The sequence below is a fragment of the Capsicum annuum genome, chromosome 7 (genome assembly GCF_002878395.1).
Source record: "Capsicum annuum cultivar UCD-10X-F1 chromosome 7, UCD10Xv1.1, whole genome shotgun sequence".
Lineage (NCBI taxonomy): Eukaryota > Viridiplantae > Streptophyta > Magnoliopsida > Solanales > Solanaceae > Capsicum > Capsicum annuum.
The window spans coordinates 208,521,072-208,539,668 of NC_061117.1; the positions used below are offsets into that span (position 1 = coordinate 208,521,072).

The 18,597-nt window shown below is 32.5% G+C and overlaps 2 protein-coding genes across 5 annotated transcripts; one reads left to right on the forward strand and one right to left on the reverse strand.

Annotated features, from left to right (window-relative positions):
* Positions 1 to 209: 209 nt before the first annotated feature.
* LOC107878390 (protein-lysine N-methyltransferase rrg1) lies at positions 210 to 7,759 on the reverse strand. 4 transcript variants are annotated; one of them, XM_016725355.2, is made up of 2 exons: positions 6,950 to 7,759; positions 210 to 440 (listed from the first exon to the last, which is right to left on the reverse strand). In XM_016725355.2, exon 1 carries the CDS (start codon positions 7,654 to 7,656, stop codon positions 6,982 to 6,984), a length of 675 nt encoding a protein of 224 aa, XP_016580841.1. In that variant the 5' UTR covers positions 7,657 to 7,759; the 3' UTR covers positions 210 to 440; positions 6,950 to 6,981. The 4 variants fall into 4 exon arrangements, with proteins under 4 accessions (XP_016580841.1, XP_047271366.1, XP_016580843.1 ...); XM_047415410.1 differs by lacking the exon at positions 210 to 440 and adding an exon at positions 3,151 to 3,387 and having other exon boundaries at positions 6,950 to 7,751; XM_016725357.2 differs by lacking the exon at positions 210 to 440 and adding an exon at positions 3,418 to 3,810 and having other exon boundaries at positions 6,950 to 7,751.
* LOC107878389 (protein trichome birefringence-like 38) lies at positions 1,380 to 3,944 on the forward strand. Its single transcript, XM_016725354.2, has 4 exons — positions 1,380 to 2,494; positions 2,593 to 2,767; positions 2,965 to 3,143; positions 3,310 to 3,944. Exons 1-4 carry the CDS (start codon positions 2,073 to 2,075, stop codon positions 3,812 to 3,814), a joined length of 1,281 nt encoding a protein of 426 aa, XP_016580840.2. The 5' UTR covers positions 1,380 to 2,072; the 3' UTR covers positions 3,815 to 3,944.
* Positions 7,760 to 18,597: the final 10,838 nt, after the last annotated feature.

Consider the following 18,597-nt stretch of genomic DNA (forward strand, 5'->3'; position numbering starts at 1 on the left):
CTTGAATGAATTTAACTTCAATTTACTTATAAAATAAAATAATTTTAATACTATGCCTAGGTAATCCAAAGATAATTAGAGGTGTGGATTCATAATTGGAATTAGCAATTTAGAAAATAATGAAATAACAAGTTGTGACGCAAATAGCAAATTTGACAGCCCAAAATAGCAGTCAGGAACAATTATATATGCTGATGGAGAGCGTAAAATTGAGCTATGGGACGTGCATTTTCATCATAAATATGCTACACGCATATTTATTATTAAGTAGTCAGTATACGTTTGCATCGAATAGTATTAAGTCCATCAAATAATTGTGGCAGCAGAAGAGTTATCTCACACAAAATACATACACATACGCATACAGGTCTTCAACTATATATAACATGACATGTTATTGTGCAGCAAAGATGGCTGTGCCAATCCTCCACCATTGTGTTCTGCAATAACACAGACCAAACGTGTCAGATGGAATGAATACTGTGTTGCAAGCTCATTCTAATATAATGGAGAAATTATCCTAGTGGAAACCAAAATTAGAGTGATTTGGTACCTAAAATTTCCTTTAAAGAGACGTGAAAAGTGGTATACACGTGCAAGTCAGCCGCGCAGGTACTAAGGGCGCACTAAAGCTTCCACTATATGTAAGGTCCCAAAAAAGACAGGATGGTATTGGATTGGGCGAAGCGAGAATAAGTAAACATGCAACATTTATCTAGCAGGGGTAGATCAAATGTGAGACTAGTAAAGTCTATGCTTTACGCTCCCAAAATCTTAGGTCTCAACAATTTTTAATTCTATGATTTTCTTTTCTTTTTGACAATCTGAATATAGTAAAACAAAAACTATCATCATTCAATAAAAATATTTTGAAACTTTAAATTAAACTACTCCAATCTTTAAAGTAATAATAAATAATATGTTTACAATAACATTCAAGGTAACGTATTGAAAATGCATAATTAACATCTTATTAACGTGAATCAATCCTTATTATTATAAACAATAATATTACTATGTGAATACTGCAATAAAAATAACAATTATGAAAAAAACAAAAAAAATGGAACATTAACTTTTTATTTATTATGTATATATAGATTTTTAAGTCCTCAAATTAACATTTGATTTCAGGCAAATCTGGCAAAGGAGAAACTTATTATTAAGAGAAATCTAGCAAACAGTTCGATAATTCTGTTGTAATAATTCAAGATTTTAATTTTAAATGAGTCCAAATTTAAGACAAAAGTTTAATGAGTCCAAATTTAAGACAAAAGTTGCTTAATTGGTGAATATTAAATAGAATGCACGAGATAATTCAGCAAAACATTCCATCTTTGATCATAAAGTCAAAAACTATTGTTTGTGACATTAAATAATTTGAAAGATGAAAGAGGATGATGAAGAAAAAAAATAATGAAGAATCAGTCAATGTTTGTTCAACTTATTATAAGAAAAATTGACTACACAACAAATAACGAAAGAAGATAAACGTTTTCCAGTAAATTCAACATATAATTAGCAATGTTACTTAAAAGTGTTGTGGTCTCTCTATGGATAAATTTCCCTATTTCTTGAATTTCCCACTGCAACTGCATGTTTAACTATCCATATATAGGTTTCATCTATTTATAGTCACTGGAGATTTTTTATGGAAACCACCCCATAGTACCAATAATGAGAAAAAAAAAAAAAAAAAAACAAGCTCACATAATGCCATAGGAAAATTAGAAATATTTGATAGAGCAGTAATTTGGTAATATGATGTAGCACTCTCCCTAGGTAAATTAAAGTTAAACAGATAATATTATAGAAAGTATACTTAATTCTACTCGTAAAGAGGGAAGAGCTATGGTCCAAAATTGTTTTGGTAGTTGTAGAAGAAAGAAAAAGGTTGGTTTACTAGCTTCTCATCCGTTTTCCTATTCACCAGCTTCACAAAGTGCAGTTATATTGTAAGTAACTTCACAAATTATCACCCTTGAACAACTTCAGTTACCTGCAAACTACTTGTTCTACGTTTTCTCGTTAATATTAATTACTACTGCTCACACAAGAAACCAATAATCAACATGGGAAGTGGCTCAAAAATCACTCAGAAATGGATGTTGTGTGCATTTGGTAGTTTCGTTGGCTGCTTCATTTTCTTGCTATACCTTAAGCACAAGAACGAGGCAGTGCATTTCAGGGCTCTGCGGCATGCCATGTTCAATGTGACATTGTCTTTAGATGACAGCGTTTTCCTTCCTGGAAATGTTGAAATCTCGAAAGCAGCAAGAAGCAGAGAAGATGAAGGGGATGTAATACAGAAAAACAGCGAGAATAAGTGCAACATATTTGAGGGCAGATGGGTTTATGAATCAAAGGGAAGCCCATACTATGAAGCAGCACAATGTCCATTCCTTAGTGAACAAGTGAGCTGCCAGAAGAATGGAAGGCCTGATTTTGACTACGAAAATTGGTCTTGGGAAGCTCATGATTGTGTGATCCCACGGTAGGAAATTGTTCATTTATTTTCTTGTGTCACCCTTTTCTTTATTTGGATTCAAATGCACGATTACACTCATTTTTGTTTGTTGTGAGCAAGTGCAGATTCAACGGCAGAGATATGTTGAAGAGGCTTAGAGACAAGAGGGTCATCATAGTTGGAGATTCACTAAACAGGAACCAATGGGAATCTCTTGTGTGTCTTCTTTATTCTACAATTCCTCCTTCAAGAGCCCATCTTGATTTTAGCAGTAGCTCCTATAAAGTCTTCAAAGCTAAGGTACATCAATTTAGGGACGTATTTTTTCAAAGCAACTACCCTCACAGGCACCGGCGCCCTCGTGCAATAGCTCCATGAAGACCAAGAGTTTTATTCTTTTGCTCACTTTCACACGTCTGATGTTATAATACATGTGACATTAAGTCACTCTTTGTTTCAATGTTCATACTCATAACGTCAATTTTCTTCTTTTCTAGGACTACAACGTTACTGTAGAGTTCTACTGGAACCCATTTCTTGTCCAGTTCGACTCAAAAAGTTCTCCTAAAATTGTAAGGCTGGAGACACTCGATCTATCGTCTCCGCATTGGCAAGGTGCTGACATTATGGTATTCAACACGGGCCATTGGTGGGTGCATCGTGGGAAGTTCAAGGCGTAAGTTCACTAAAGAATATTCTTGGAAGTTTAGAAGTTCTAACATCTCTACGCTTCTAAAGAATTTTCACACTATCAAATAAACATAGGCAACCATCCGTAAAAATGAGTTTCCTGACAGATTTAACTGCTGCAGCATGTCAAAATAACTGGACTTAGCATGCAGGTGGGACTTATTCGAGTACAAGGGACGATTAGTTGATGACCTGAAGTTGGAATCAGCATTTGAGGAGGCAATGAAGACCTGGGCAGATTGGATAGATCAGAATGTTAACTTGACAAAAACAACAGTTTTCTTTAGAAGCATTTCCCCAGAACACAAAGGTCAAAATGGATGTTACAATAAAACACAACCGATCACAGATACATCACATGTAACACCATTGCCTGAGTCCGTGATGGAGATTACTGATAGAACATTGTCAAAAATGAGAGTCCCCGTAAGATATTTAAACATTACCAAGCTCTCAAAGTACCGCGAAGATGCACATCCATCAATCTATGCCAAAAAGACAGGACTAGCATCGATGAAGAGAAAATTAAAGCCACCGTCTGATTGCAGCCATTGGTGCCTGCCTGGACTGCCTGATACATGGAATCGGTTACTATATGTATCTCTGGTTTTGGATCACCCCACAGATTCCCCTAGTCTATCACATTTGGTTTCCTGAAAATCAGAGATTTACCCTCAGTACACTATTATTGTTGTATTAGTATGGATTGTGGTGGCAATTACACACCATATTTGCTTAACCCCATATACAACCCACCCAGTTTAAATATGGTTAAATTTAGGCTAAACCGTTTTCAATCTGCTACAAAAATGTGTCAAACCAGGTTGAATACATGTTCAATGTGTTTCATATTTCTATAGGATTCCTACCAAGATTTCATTTACTGAAGGAACTTTTGAACATTCATACGAGTGTTTAACCTTGTATGCTGATTGTTTTCTTTCTTGTCTAATAAAACTATAAGAACAAAAAGTCATCATAAGAGTTTTACCAGTTCCTATACTTACTTGTTTATGTTGTTCTGCAAAAAATACATAAGATTTTGCAGAGTTCACATTTTTCCTGAAAACAAGTTCTGATGATATTAATAATAGGTATATGAAAATGTTTTAATCTTTGTATCCATTAGTTATTACGCCGTAGAAATATTTTGATACTAAATTGCATATAATTCCAAAAGCAAATTATCTTCTCTTTTTTTCCACCGCCCCCAGAAGGATCAGTATTGTACCACCCACTTACCTCCAGCATGACTTGAACCCTCAACCTACTGGCTTATGGTGGCGGTGCTCAAACACTCGAGAAAGCTGCAATTGCTTTTGACATGAATTCATGTTCCCAAGTTTTTCTATTGACCAAAATAGTTCTTATATCTCTTATTTGACTGATACACCTTTCACTGAAAATAGAATGATTTCTCACTTGTGTATAAAATGGGTCAGCCCATTTTAACCCACATGTATATGGGTCGGTAAGAATCTGACCCATTTTCAACCCGCCCATTTGCCACCACTAACACTGTGGAGATATATATTAGCAAGTGCAACTATCCATGTTGAACACTGGAACTGCCCTAATCTGTTTGGAGTGTAGGAATGCTAGTTGAAAGTGAAAAAACGGAGAAGGTGCAAGGAGCTAACCTCAAATACAAGGTAATTGCCTTGTTGAGCACATGTATAAATCATGCAGGTAGGGCGATTCCCAAGCAATTTCCCTGGGCACATGTGTACCTTTTTGTATGAAACTCGTTGGATGAAGAATTAGGATACATTACTAACAATTAAGTGATTCAAGTTGGAGAAACCTCTCATATTAAAGGAGAACGAAGCTTTAGTGAAACCTATCAAAAAGGAAGGAAGCTTAAGAGATTCAAAAGGAAAACTACTAATGGCATAGTGAATTACTTCAGGAGAGGTACTAGTTCAATGTGAAGGTGCAGGCGATGCTTTTCAAACTGAGATGGTATAAGACTCACTCGTCCAAGGATCTTTAAAGAAAGAGGATCTCTTGTACTCTCCAAAGGAGCCAAAGTAACGACGACTTCCAAACTGGTGACCAGACGATTATACCAAAGAAATCAAGACCTCCCTAGTAGATACAACTACTCAGGTTCAGCATTGTAAGATTGTTACCTAGCAGATAATCAAGTAAAAAATTTAAGGAAATCCTACAGACATCAAGTTAGTTCTTGTCAAGTCTATGGTGACTTTAAGGAGCCCTCGAATGATACTAAGGGCATCCCAATGTGGAAATAATCAGTACCCATTCTTCGCGATCAAATACCAAAATTTTAAACATAGGAGAACAAAAAGCATAACACACAGATTTACATTGCAGAGTTGAAATAATTCAGCTGAAATTGGAATTAACGGCGTTAAGAACCACCCTCCCATCCTACAAGTATATGTCTATTGGATTTGAATATGTATGTAGGGGTTTAAACCTCACAAATGAAGGTAGCCTTTCTTTTTGGGTAAGAAAAAACCTATATAAAATTGAAACTACAATACAGGTTGGTCTCGTATTACAGCTAGAAGGACCAGATTAGAGAAGGAACTAGGAAGAAGTACAATAACAGTTCTCCGAGTCTCGCACATTCTTAGTAAACAATATCAGTGAGGTTGTTATTTTCTGGTCTAGTAACTAAAATCTCCAATATATATGATGGAGTCATATCAGTAGGAGGTTACTTTCAATGCCAATGCAAACAGGCAAAACAGATATGATGAAAAAAGGAATTGCTGAATTAGGCAACAAAGGAGTAGGTACAGTAGCAAAAAAGGGGTCTTGTACAAAAATCTAATTGTATCAGGCGAAGAACTCTGCCGCCAATCCTTAGAAGGGGCAAATGGTTTACAGTGGAAAGTTGCAGAGGCTGCATTTATTATATTGAGGATTCATACAATCGACCCTACTAGCTCAGGATTGAGGTATAGTAGCAGTAGCAGTTTATTTTGGGGGTCTAAGCTTGGACTAATGATTGCTCTTGCACCAAGAACACCATCCGGTAAAAAGTTCTTAGGAAAAATAGTTGAGACTTGAAAGTTGAAGCTGACGGTTCCTTTGCTTATATAGCTACTAAAAGCTTAAGTCCTTCAACCAATATAATTGTTCTCTTCAATGCTTGTGGAAGATTGTACAATATATGTTACTCCTAAAGAGAGAACATTGTCCTATTAGTTAAGGAGTCAAATTCTTGAGAAATATATGTCAAGCAATAATGTTAGTCATAAGGAGAAGATCAATTGACATAAAAAAGACACGAGAACCTCCTGATTTGAGGCCGCATATCTCATATCAGTGGAAGTATGCATATCTAGTATAAAAAGGGTAGCCCAATGCGCTAAGCTCCCGCCATGCGCGGGAACCATTGAAGGGTTGGCCGGACCACAAGGGTCTATTGTACGCAGCCTTACCCTGCATTTCTGCAAGAGGCTATTTCCACGGCTCGAACCCGTGACGTCTTGGTCACATCGTCAGCAACTTTACCAGTTACGCCAAGGCAACTTTACCAGTTACGCCAAGGCTCCCATTCTATGTATATCTTGTGTAAAGTTCCAATTTTTCTGAAAATTCAAGCTCAAATATTATTTCCACAACAACAACAACAGCAACAAAAAATTCCAAGCTAGTTAGGTGTTACTATATGAATCTTCATTATCAACTCACTCCATCATAATCATTTCATCCAAATACTCAACAATTTCAACACTAATTAACAAATTAATCAACAACAAATCTCACACCAAAGCACACTACGATTAAAACAAAGTTGAACTTATCAATAATCACCTGTTAAGGCAACGCAAATTCGAATAAGAGACCTATATTTTCTTCTTCTTCCTCAAAATATAAACATCAGTCTCCTCATACGCATACTCCGGATGCAAATGCTCATTCGGAACCTTCTCAACATCAAACATCTCACCACAAAGCTCCCAAAACTTCGTATGCGCTTCCGGTGACCTCAACTGATACCCCAACAGAACAACACCATTGTCTCCAACCAAACTTTCCATCGCCAACAACAACGGCCCCACAGTCTCCTCCAAGTAGACAACATCGGTAGCAACTACAACATCAAACGGCGGACATAACGCCTTCACCTGTTCCCCATTCCCCCAATTCAACTGCGCCGTTTTCAACGACTTTTTCAAAACAGGTTTGTTTCTTTTAAGGTTGTGTTTCAACGCCGGCATAACGGGGGGAATGTCCGTTATAATGATGTTCTGAAGACCTAATAAGTAAATTCCCATGGATGCGACACCGCAACCGGCACCGAGTTCGACGCCGCGTTTGTTGTGGAAGTTAAGGATGTCTGCATAGGGATTTGGTGTTATTGAGGATGTTTGAGGATGCCAACGTTCGATGAACTTGACGAGGACTAAGGAACACGGCCATACGCTTGTTCCGACGTGCATGGAGCCATTGTCTTGGTGGAAGGACAGTTGAGAATCGAGGACTTTAAGGTCGATTACTGGAGAGTCTGTGAACTTCATTGTGTCTTTTGCTTTGCTGTTTCAGTAGTTTAGAGCTGCCCCTTTGTATTGAAAAGGCAGGGCCAACTGGTTAGAACAGTCCAGACAAAAGACTTTGGGCCAAGACCCAAGTGTTAGTTTTGGGCTTATATAGTTTTATTGAAAATTAACATAAATATACACCTTAATTTATCATATTTACATAAATCTCCACCCTTACAAAGTAATTACAAAAATTACAACTAATTATGTATCTTTTTTAGATAGATCAGGAAACTAATTATGCATCTTGACAAATTCAAAATCGGAATAAATATATCTGAAGCTAATTATGTATCTTTACAAAGGAAAAAATGTATCTTCGTTAGATGTATCTGGAGCTAATTGTGTATCTTGACAGACCCAAAATTGAGATTTTCAGTAATTATGTAAAATATTGAAATTTTCTTTAATTAAACTCCAAATTATTAGGATTTATGTTGTTTGCCCTAGTTTTATCTCAGGAGAGCCTTTGAGTAACCGGTAATTAGATATCATGAGATCAAGAGGTCATTTGTTCAAATTGTGGAAACAACTTCTTTCCAAAAAAAAATGCAGAGTAAGACTACATATAATAAACTTTTGTGGTCTGAACTCTGACCTACTCTTGATCCTCGCGTATAATGAGAGTTTTAGTGCACTAAATTGCTTTTTAATTATAATTTCTCGATAAATAGAAAGAAAAGGTTACATATGTCGCTTGCCAAAAATAAGTACAAACGCTAGCTATGTACACCGGATGGGAAAAGCAAACAGTGAATTCGATGTGCCAAAGGCATAGTAAATTTAGACTCACTTTGTATTCTATTTTTTGTCTTCTTTTTTTTTTAACAATAATTTGTGGTTATGGTGGATTTTTGTGGTGGTGTGATGGTGATTACCAAAAAAATGAATGAAAATATTTTCTTTGGTGAAAATGTATTGACTTCGTTTTGTATATCATCTGTGTGTGACGTAGCACATATATATTTTTTCATGTCTTATATATTTTTTATTTACTAGTCAAGTGTACGTGTTTTGCACGTATGTATGAAGATAATAATAAGTGTATATAAAAGAATAAATTTCTATCATTTATATCAAACAATATACTTGGACCATCTTTAAAAATCCTATTTTTATAAATCATATTCATTTAAAGTCACGTAAGACTAACTATGTCAAGGCACGTAAAATCACATTTCATTTCATGCATCTTCTCATTCAAGACAAATAATTATAAATTATAAAACAAAGATACGGACGAAAAATTAAAAAAAAATATGATATATTGAAATATAAATTATTTAATATTATATTTTGAAAGAAAAAATATACTTTAGAGTCTTGATGACGATACTAAAACATAAATTCAATAATTCAAATTATCTCTGATGGAAGAATGAAATTGGTTATAAATTTGATTTACTAACGCATGAAATCTCTAATTACCATTACGTTTTATCTTCTAACTAACTAATGACTTTGTTTAATACTTGTTTGTCACAATGATTTGTTTGCTATTATGATAAATTATAATTTTACTTTATTTTTATCTCAATAAGTTTTTTCAACGTAAGTATGATTTTGACAAAAGAGTATTAACACGAATTACATCTTAATAAGAAGTAGAACTAAAATGGATAAAAAATAAAATTTAGAATAGAAAAAGCATATCTTAAATTCACTTGTAATCGATACGAAGTTTTGTCCGCATGTTTCACATAAATCTTTCTTCATTTGCACAAACATATTAAAGAATCAATCAATAATGATTTTTTTAAGTGCAAAATTCATAAATACCAACCTTTTAGAACTAATTACATTACATCCCATCTTTTTTAATTAGTTTTGTCTCTCTCTATTAATATGCATTCCTGAAACGACATATACATAACAACTTGTGTATATTGGAATCTGTTAGAGTCCTTAAAAAATGGAAGTTACTGATATCTGGCATTAATTAAAGTAAATAGCACAACTAATTAAATATGTGGATTACTGCATCCCTTAAATCATGTAATATCAACGAAATTTCAAAATTTGAATATCACAAATACACACAAATGCAAATCTGAAGCAAAATTATAAATCGATCAAATACAATTTTAGATCTATTTTTTGTTGTTTACTGAAGAGAGCAAATTATTTCGAATTATTGAAGATGAATATTGCTATTCTTTTGAGGTACTCGGGTAAATGGAGATCCCAAACAGAATATGTGGATCATAAAAGTGAAGAAATTGTTGTAGCTGAATCAATAAATTATGTGAGGTTGATTTCGTCGATTGCTGATGAACTAAACATTGACGAAACTCGGAAAAATATTGATGTACGTTATGTTGTCGATGACAATGATTCACCTTTTCATATCCGTAACAATAATAACGTACGAGTGTATGCCGAGTTGAAGAAAACACAACCGTCGTTCGTGATGTATCCGTTGTGTATTTCAACTACAGATAAATGTCAAGAAGACATATTGTTCGATAGAGAAATAAGAGTTGTTGTTTGCCTGGAAGGTGTTGAATCTGATGCTATGGCTCTATCTGTAGTTGAGACACAAAATCAATATGCTTTGTATGTCCCTGCGGTTGAAATAGATAACTTGATATGGGACAGTAAGAGTATTGATGTTAAGGTGAAACAGATGTATAAGGATAAAAAGACGCTCGTTTCAGTGATGTTGAAATATAAGGTGACTAATGAATTTAATGTTAGAGCAAAAAGATCAGACAAAAAAAGGTGATTCGTATATTTTTATACTGGGCACTATTGATATATCAAATCTTGAATGTTATAAATTATTTTTTTTAATAACAATGTTATATATAGTTGAATGAACATCTGTTTTTTTTTTTGCTAAACAAAAATCGAAAAACACATAATCAGTGTGGTCTTTGAAAGAACTGTTTTTAAGTTATGTATATTTATGCAACGTAGTGTATTTGACTTGACTTTTTTTTTATAGCTTTATTACTGAAAAGTAAGTGCATATCTAAGACACAATTGGTTAATGTATTTTGTCAGATTAATTCTGTTATGCCAACTACATATACATCATTTGTGCTTTGTATATGTTTTAAAAGTAGATGTGAGCAGATGAGGTAATGGACAACAGTTATGTATATCTAAAAATATACATAACTGGCAACATGCCTTTAGATGTGTTATTAAATCCATAATGTATATACTTTGTTTTTAATGTTAATTACATGAATTATTAGATTGTATATAGCTGTCTATGTGGAAAATTTATGCATGTCTATAATGTATTTATTATGATGGATTTGTAACAATCAAATCGTTAAAATATGAAATGATACAAATTATAATCATTTGAATGACTTTTTTTATATTTCAGCTATATCCTCCGATGTTACAATAAGGAATGTCAGTGGAATTTGGAAGCATCTACTTACAAAAAAAACAAATGTTTTAATGATTCGTAAATTTAACCCTGAACATACATGCGCTTTGAGGGACAGGGTACTGCAGAATATTTTGGCGACAACTTCTTTTGTTTGTGAATTCACGGCTCCAAAACTAGTTAACCATAAGAGAAGGTACATACCCGGGGACATCATCGAAGAAATGAAAGTTGTATATGGTGTGGATATAAATTATATGAAGGCATAGCGTGCGAAGGAGAGTGCCATATCATTGCTTAAAGGTGGACCTGCAGATGGTTAGAGACAGATGCCGAGATACATTTATATGTTAAAAAATGTATATCCTAATTCACACGTTGTAATGCACAAATCATGGGATAATCGGTTCATGTATCTGTTTATAGCATTGCATCCCATGATTAGGGGGTTCGAGTATTGCAGACCCGTTGTTGTTGTTGACAGGGCACATTTAAGTGGACCATATCAAGGCACTTTCGTCTCAGCAAGTACCTTTGATGGTGCAGGTAGGTGAAAAATCATCATACTCTATTATTTTTTTTTAACATACATCGTATTTCATATTAAAAAGTTGTTTTTGTTAAAGAAAAAAATACTTGAACATTTTTCTTTGATTTTTTTTTGAGAAAAAAACACATCAAATTGTATTTATTATCATATCACCAGTTATGTATATTTTAAGAAAATATCACCAGCTATGTATATGTTAACATACACATCTATGTATATGTTAACATATTTAAAGATGTTGTTCAGTTGTTTTAAAAAAACTTGTTATTCTTTTACTAATATAGTGTTTACGTAACTTAGGATGCATATTACCACTTGCGTATGGGGGTGTGGATACTGAGAATGATAATTTGTGGACATGATTTTTCAATCAGTTCAAAGCTGCATTCGGTGAACGTGAAAACATGTGTGTTGTATCTGATAGGAACGGAAGTATTATAAAAGTTGTCAGTGTTGTATATCCAAATGTCCCACATCTTGCTTGCATATGGCATTTTTGGAAAAATGTTTATAGTTACTTTCGTAAGAGCAAAGAAAGTATCAGTGATTTGTATTATTCAATGGCTAAAGCTTATAGGAAAGATGATTTAGACTATTTGATGGCAAAGATTGAAAAAGTTGATCTGAGAGTGAAAAAATATTTACAAGAAACTGGATATAAAAAGTGGAGTAGATGTCATTCACGGGTAAACAGAGGTAGGATGATGACCTCAAATATTGCTGAGTGTATTAATGGGTGTTTGGTAGAGGCCCGAGAATTGCCAATATATGAATTCTTAGAAGAGGTTCGAATATTATTTGGTTTTTGAAACTGTAAGAACAGTGAAATAGCTTCTTATAAGAGTACCATTTTGGGTCGTCGATTTGAAGAAATTCTAACTCTCAACGGTGTGAAAGCTTTGAGAATGACAGTATGTATAAGCTTTAACTTGTTAAATTATGCATTTATATGTAGTATTTGTTTAACTGAAAAGAATTTTATTTAAATTTATATTTTTCAAAAAAATTAATTGGTTTAATTTTTGTTTTTTATTGTTCAGGTGAAGGCTTCTTTAGCATATGTATATTCGGTTCATGAATCTGGGAGAAGATACATTGTTGATCTAGAAAATGGCATATGCAACCGTACGAGGTTTTAAATAGATCAAATACCTTGTGCTCACGCTATAGCTGTGTTGAAGTCTAAACATGTAAAAGATTTTGAAGAATACTGTTCAGAATACTACAAGTCAAACACATTGGTGAAGACATATGAAGTTTCAATCGTTCCAATGCCAGACAAGAAAGACTAGAATGTTCCCATTAGTGTAGATGAGGAAGAAGTGTTGTCACTGATTTACAAAAGACCTCCAGGAAGATCGAAGAAGAGGCGGAAGAAGATATCAAGTGAAACACTTTCTTCAAGCACAAACCGTTGTGGACGATGCAGCCAAGAAGGGAACAATAGGCGTTCATGTAGTTTTTTTCCAAAGGAGAACTAATTTATTGTTTTGCTATACTTTTGAAGAGTACTAACTGATATATTTTCGTGTTTTATTTTTTCGTTGAAATATTTTACTTTATTTTGATTTAAATTTCAGTGTTCTTTTTTTTTCTCTCTTTTATATGTGATGTTTATGTAGACGCTGGTATAGTTTCATTAATGCTTTGAAATATACTAGAGTGCTAACACAGTTATGTATATTAACACAGTTATGTATATTATCAAACACAGTTATGTATATTATCAAACATACATAACCTGTTTTTATGACGTTTTACTCAGATGTTTGTTATCTAGATTGTATATTCAGTAATGTATATCATAAAACATACTTAGTGCCATTGTAAAAACTGTGATTTATACATGTATACATATATTTAAAACAATCAAAATTTTAAAATAAATGCTATTTATTTTGTGTTTACTGTTGAATTAACTTATTGTTTTGTTATAATTATAAAGAGAAATAAAATAATGTTCTAGATAAATAATAAAATAATTATGTATATTATATAACATACACAACATGTATTTATAGCGTTTATCTCAGATATATGTATTATGTAGATTACATGTTAATTAATGTATATCATTAAACATACATAGCACCGTTATAAAAATCTGAGTTGTAAAGGTAAACATATAGTTGCAAACAATAAATTTAAAAACAAATGTTATTAGTTTTACATATACCGTTGAAATAACTTTTTTCTTCACTCTATTCCTGAATAGTAACAATTGATTATGTGTTAATAATTATTCAGGATTAACTTTATTAATATGTTTTATTTTATTATTTGTGCGTTGAAATAAAGTGGATAATACTAAAGTTTAAAATAATAGTTTGATTTATTGTTGTGTTTTTAATTTTTTTTTTAAAATCAATGTATATGATATAACATACATTGTATGAAGTTTTAATATGTGGCTCAGTCTTGTTTATAACCTACAATTGAATGTAAATTTATATATATTTGCCAGCATTCATTTGTAAGTTCTCTAATGTACCATTTTTATGAAAACATATACACATTAAAAATTGTAATTTATGTACAATTATGTATATTTTCCAACATACATTAGAAGTTGTAAACTTTACTATGTATATGAAGACATATAAACATATAAAAGGCCAGATATCTATGTATATGCTGTCATATGTTAAACAAAAACGTCATTGTATTCTGTCATACAAAACAACTAAAGTACTTATACTTTGAACATTCCTAACAAATTTCAAGAGCACACAAAGAAAATCTTAACAATGTTCTTCACTACTCAATGCTAACTATTTCATTTTCACCCAAAATTCGAATATTTCTTGACCTTGGTCTTGGAGGGTCATCATTTTCACTAACATAATTTTTCTGTGCTTTTTGAATACCATATTTCCGAAGGAGTGTGGCGTAACGCATTCAATGGTATTCTGCTTCAAAATCATCTGAAGGAACGTTCATTCCTTCACTTAGGTATTCAGCATACCCAACAACAAAGACTCCACAATCCCTGTCATGCATACAAAAAGTTTACACGTTATTACTTAATATTTACTAGCAATGAAAAAAGCAAATACATTAATAAATGTACAGTAATATTGCGAACAAAAATAATAGATAAGTATACTTTCACACTGTCACATTCTTGTTGCATAATGTCTTGAACATACTCAACCTCAAAGGGATGTTAATTCAGAAATTGTGTTCTTTGAGTAATCTTATCCCTGTATGCTTCAAGATTAGCCCAATCTGTACGTGATATTTCTTCAAAAAATCTGTTGTCGGAGAGGTAAGTTGGCAGCATCGCAGCCAACTTGTTAATCTCATTAATTGATTCCATATTCCTTAGACTGGACAACGAATCATAGACGCGTATGCGTCTATTCTTCAGGTCAATAACAGCTAACACCCAGTGAAACTTCTCATTGCAGTTGACAGGAACATACACCTCATCAACTTGGTGCCATGGTAAACCAGATGGCATGCAATATCTCTTGATTATATTTGTTATTGCATCTTCATTTAGGACCACATCAACATATTGAGCATAATCTTGTTGTGTAGTAATGACTGTATCTGTATCATCTTCATAATAATTGGAGTATGTCTTCACAATGTAGTTCTTGAAAAAACAGTTGGTTGTTGTGAACCTGTAATCTTGATCATTCCTTAATTTTGATTTCTTTCGCAAATGATAGAAAATGACATCAATATGCTACAATAGAAAAAACCAAATAAAATGCATTATGTCCAATATAATACACATCAGATTTTGATAATAAAAATAATTCTAAATATACATCTTGATAAATCAGGCATATATATAAAATATGCTGAGATATATCTATTGGTTTAAAAATATTGGACCGTGCACAGTTACAAACCTTTAACATATTTAGCATTCATGTATATGATAGCATATACATCACTGCTAAGTCAGGTAGACATATCAACAGTGATGTATAGTATAAAATATATATAGGTGTTGTCAAAATGTTCTGCAAATGTGTTGAAAATGTTATGTATATGGATGATGTATCTGACTTAATAGTGATGTATATGTTAACATATACACAAATTGAATTGTGTGACCTGAGGATGCTATAACATAGCTATCAACATATCAACAGTGATGTATATTAACAAATATACATAGGTGTTGTCAATTGCCTAAACTGGTCATGTAAAAAATGAACATACATGCAGTGCAAAACATGGCATTCATAAAACTAGACATCTTATAAGTAGTTTAACACAAACATACTTAATTTACAACTTATTTTACAAATGCAAAACCTCTGTATTAGTTAAAACGAATGCGTATGTATACAACATATCACAACAAGTTAAAAAAAATGATTATAAAATTAAAAAGTTTAAATACCTCATCGTTCCAACATGCATTCTTTTGAGACATCAAGTAAAATCAATTTTTTGTTCGTGCATGAGCAACAAAAAAATCGATTTCATGAACTCCAAGAGAAGATAATTTTGCTTTGTAGTTCTCATCATTCATTTTTCTATGAAAAAATAACATTTGTTAGTATACAAAAATAAAAGATAGTACATTCAATGAGGAAAAAAATTCATTTTAATACAGATAAAAACTTACTTTTTAGCATGAAACTTCAATAGTCCTTCCTCCACTCACTGCTTGTACTCTTCAATTACACCTCTTGGCATATTGTCGGATATTAGGAAACCATCAAAAGCAAATTTCTGTTTCGGTTCTCCGATTTGATCCTTAATTGCTTTAGAGCCAGAAGCATATTCTGTTGTGTATGGAGACATGAATACTTTGGATCTCATCCTGGTTCTCTTAGCAGGGTTATTGCAGCTTGATGAGCCACGACAACTGCATCATAAAAATCTGAAGGAAGCTGACTATCAGAGATGTCATGTTTGTTTACAATTGCTTCTGACGGTGGAATGACTTCTATAGGAAGGTCATCCATTGGTGCTGCAATACCTTCCAATATGGCATCAACTCGACTTGAGCCGATTCAGAAAGTGTACTCGAATAATCAACCTAACATAAAATGATAAGTACGTATTGTTAGATTTGGTTTAACACGCTAGAAGTAGTAGTGTCATGTGTGAAAAATAAGACATGCAATTTGGGAAGAAATGACTTCCTGAATTTACCTGCATAGTTGATGTTCCAACATTAGCACTACCAGGTTTCAGGTTTTCCACAACTGCGACGAGAGATTCCAATGTGGCAGGCCCAATATCAGCACTAACTCTTTCAACATCCTTGAAGAGATAACATAAAACATATACAAAAGTACGTCATTCTATAGTTTCAACTGAAAGCGATAAAATAATACATTCTTACATATTTGACCTATATCTGGAAAAAAAATGACTTTATGTTTTCACCATGTGATCTTTATTGATATGCACAGTAGAAGGTGTTCCAATATTGGGGTTTGCCGGATTCTGATTTACCACGAATTTAACAAGAGCATCTAGTCTGGCAGTTGCAATATCCTCACAGCATCCTTTGACATCCTTGTAATGATAATATAAAACATATACATAACTAAGTAAGTTCAATATTTTAATTGTAAATGTTATAATTTAAGATGAGTAACCTCAGACTGTTCTTGTATGGGACTGCGGTTCCAATCAAAATAGTGACCATCCATTGGATCATCAGCAGAGTTTATGTCTACAGATTTAACAGTCTCGCCGACAATCTATGAATAAAAAGTGAGAATTGCATTGTGTATTAGTTGGTTTCAGAATATTTGATGTGTTGCATATGTATATTATTATCAACAACAAACCCAGTATATTTCCACCTAGTGGGATCTGGGGGGGGGGTAAGATGTACGCAGTATATTATTATAATGTACATATAATATAATGCGTATACATTGGAATTCAAATAATTAAAAAAAATTAATATATGTAACAAAGTATTTATAATTATCATTTGTGAAAAAATACCTTTTTTTTTTCTTGCGGGATTTTAAAGATTTCAATATCTTCAACATCATCTTTAGATGGTACATTTTCTGTTTTTTCTTCTCCCACTTTCTGATCCTATTGAAATTAGTATAGTATATGGTTTAGAAAAAATTTGATAACATCAATCTATGATAAAAATAATATATTTTTTAAAAAGTACCCCTTTTTGTTTGTCGTCAATATTCAGCATGATATCGATCTCGTCAACTTGATCTTGTGATGATTTTTCTCTAATAATTGAATCAACTAAATGATAATCCTTTACATTTTGTTATAAAATATATGTACAATTAAATTTGAAAACAACAATTTGGTATGATATAATTATAAGAAATAACTGTAATTTCATTCCAATTAGTACTTACTTTGAGTCCTCCCTTTTCTGCTTGAATATTTGATTCTTCACCGACCTTATATAAAAATAAAAAACATTGAAGTCAATCAAAAATTATATTGATGTTTTTAAAAATGAAATGAATTAATTTATGTAAAGATTTTTAATAAATGTATATCCATTAACACACGTAGTACAGTTAAAGCAAGTTGACTATTTTACATAATAGTGAAATGTTTATATGATGTAATATACACATGTCATTGTTGTAATCTATGTCCTTTATGTTATATAATAAACATAGATGTTGTATGTATATTGTATAATAAACATAACTGTTTTATGTTTAATCCACATAAACACAAATTGTACACTTAAATCTGTCGTGTATTGTTATTGCAATATATATTAAAACATAAAACAATTATGTATATTATATAGTATACATATAAGCTCTATGTATATTACATTACATAAAGTAGAATCTTATGTATGTTATAAAACATGTATAAATAAAACTAAAAAATACATAATACAGCTTCATGAATTATATAACGTAAAGCAAATTTAGTTTACCTTTTCATTTATTTGGTTGTTGTGTTTCAACATTTGGATGAGTTCGGCATGTTGTTTATCTATTTTTTCATTGGATTTCTGATCTTGTTTGACCATTAGATCATGAATAAAGTTAAATTTTGTGACAACCTGCATGTCAAATACAGTAAACATATTACT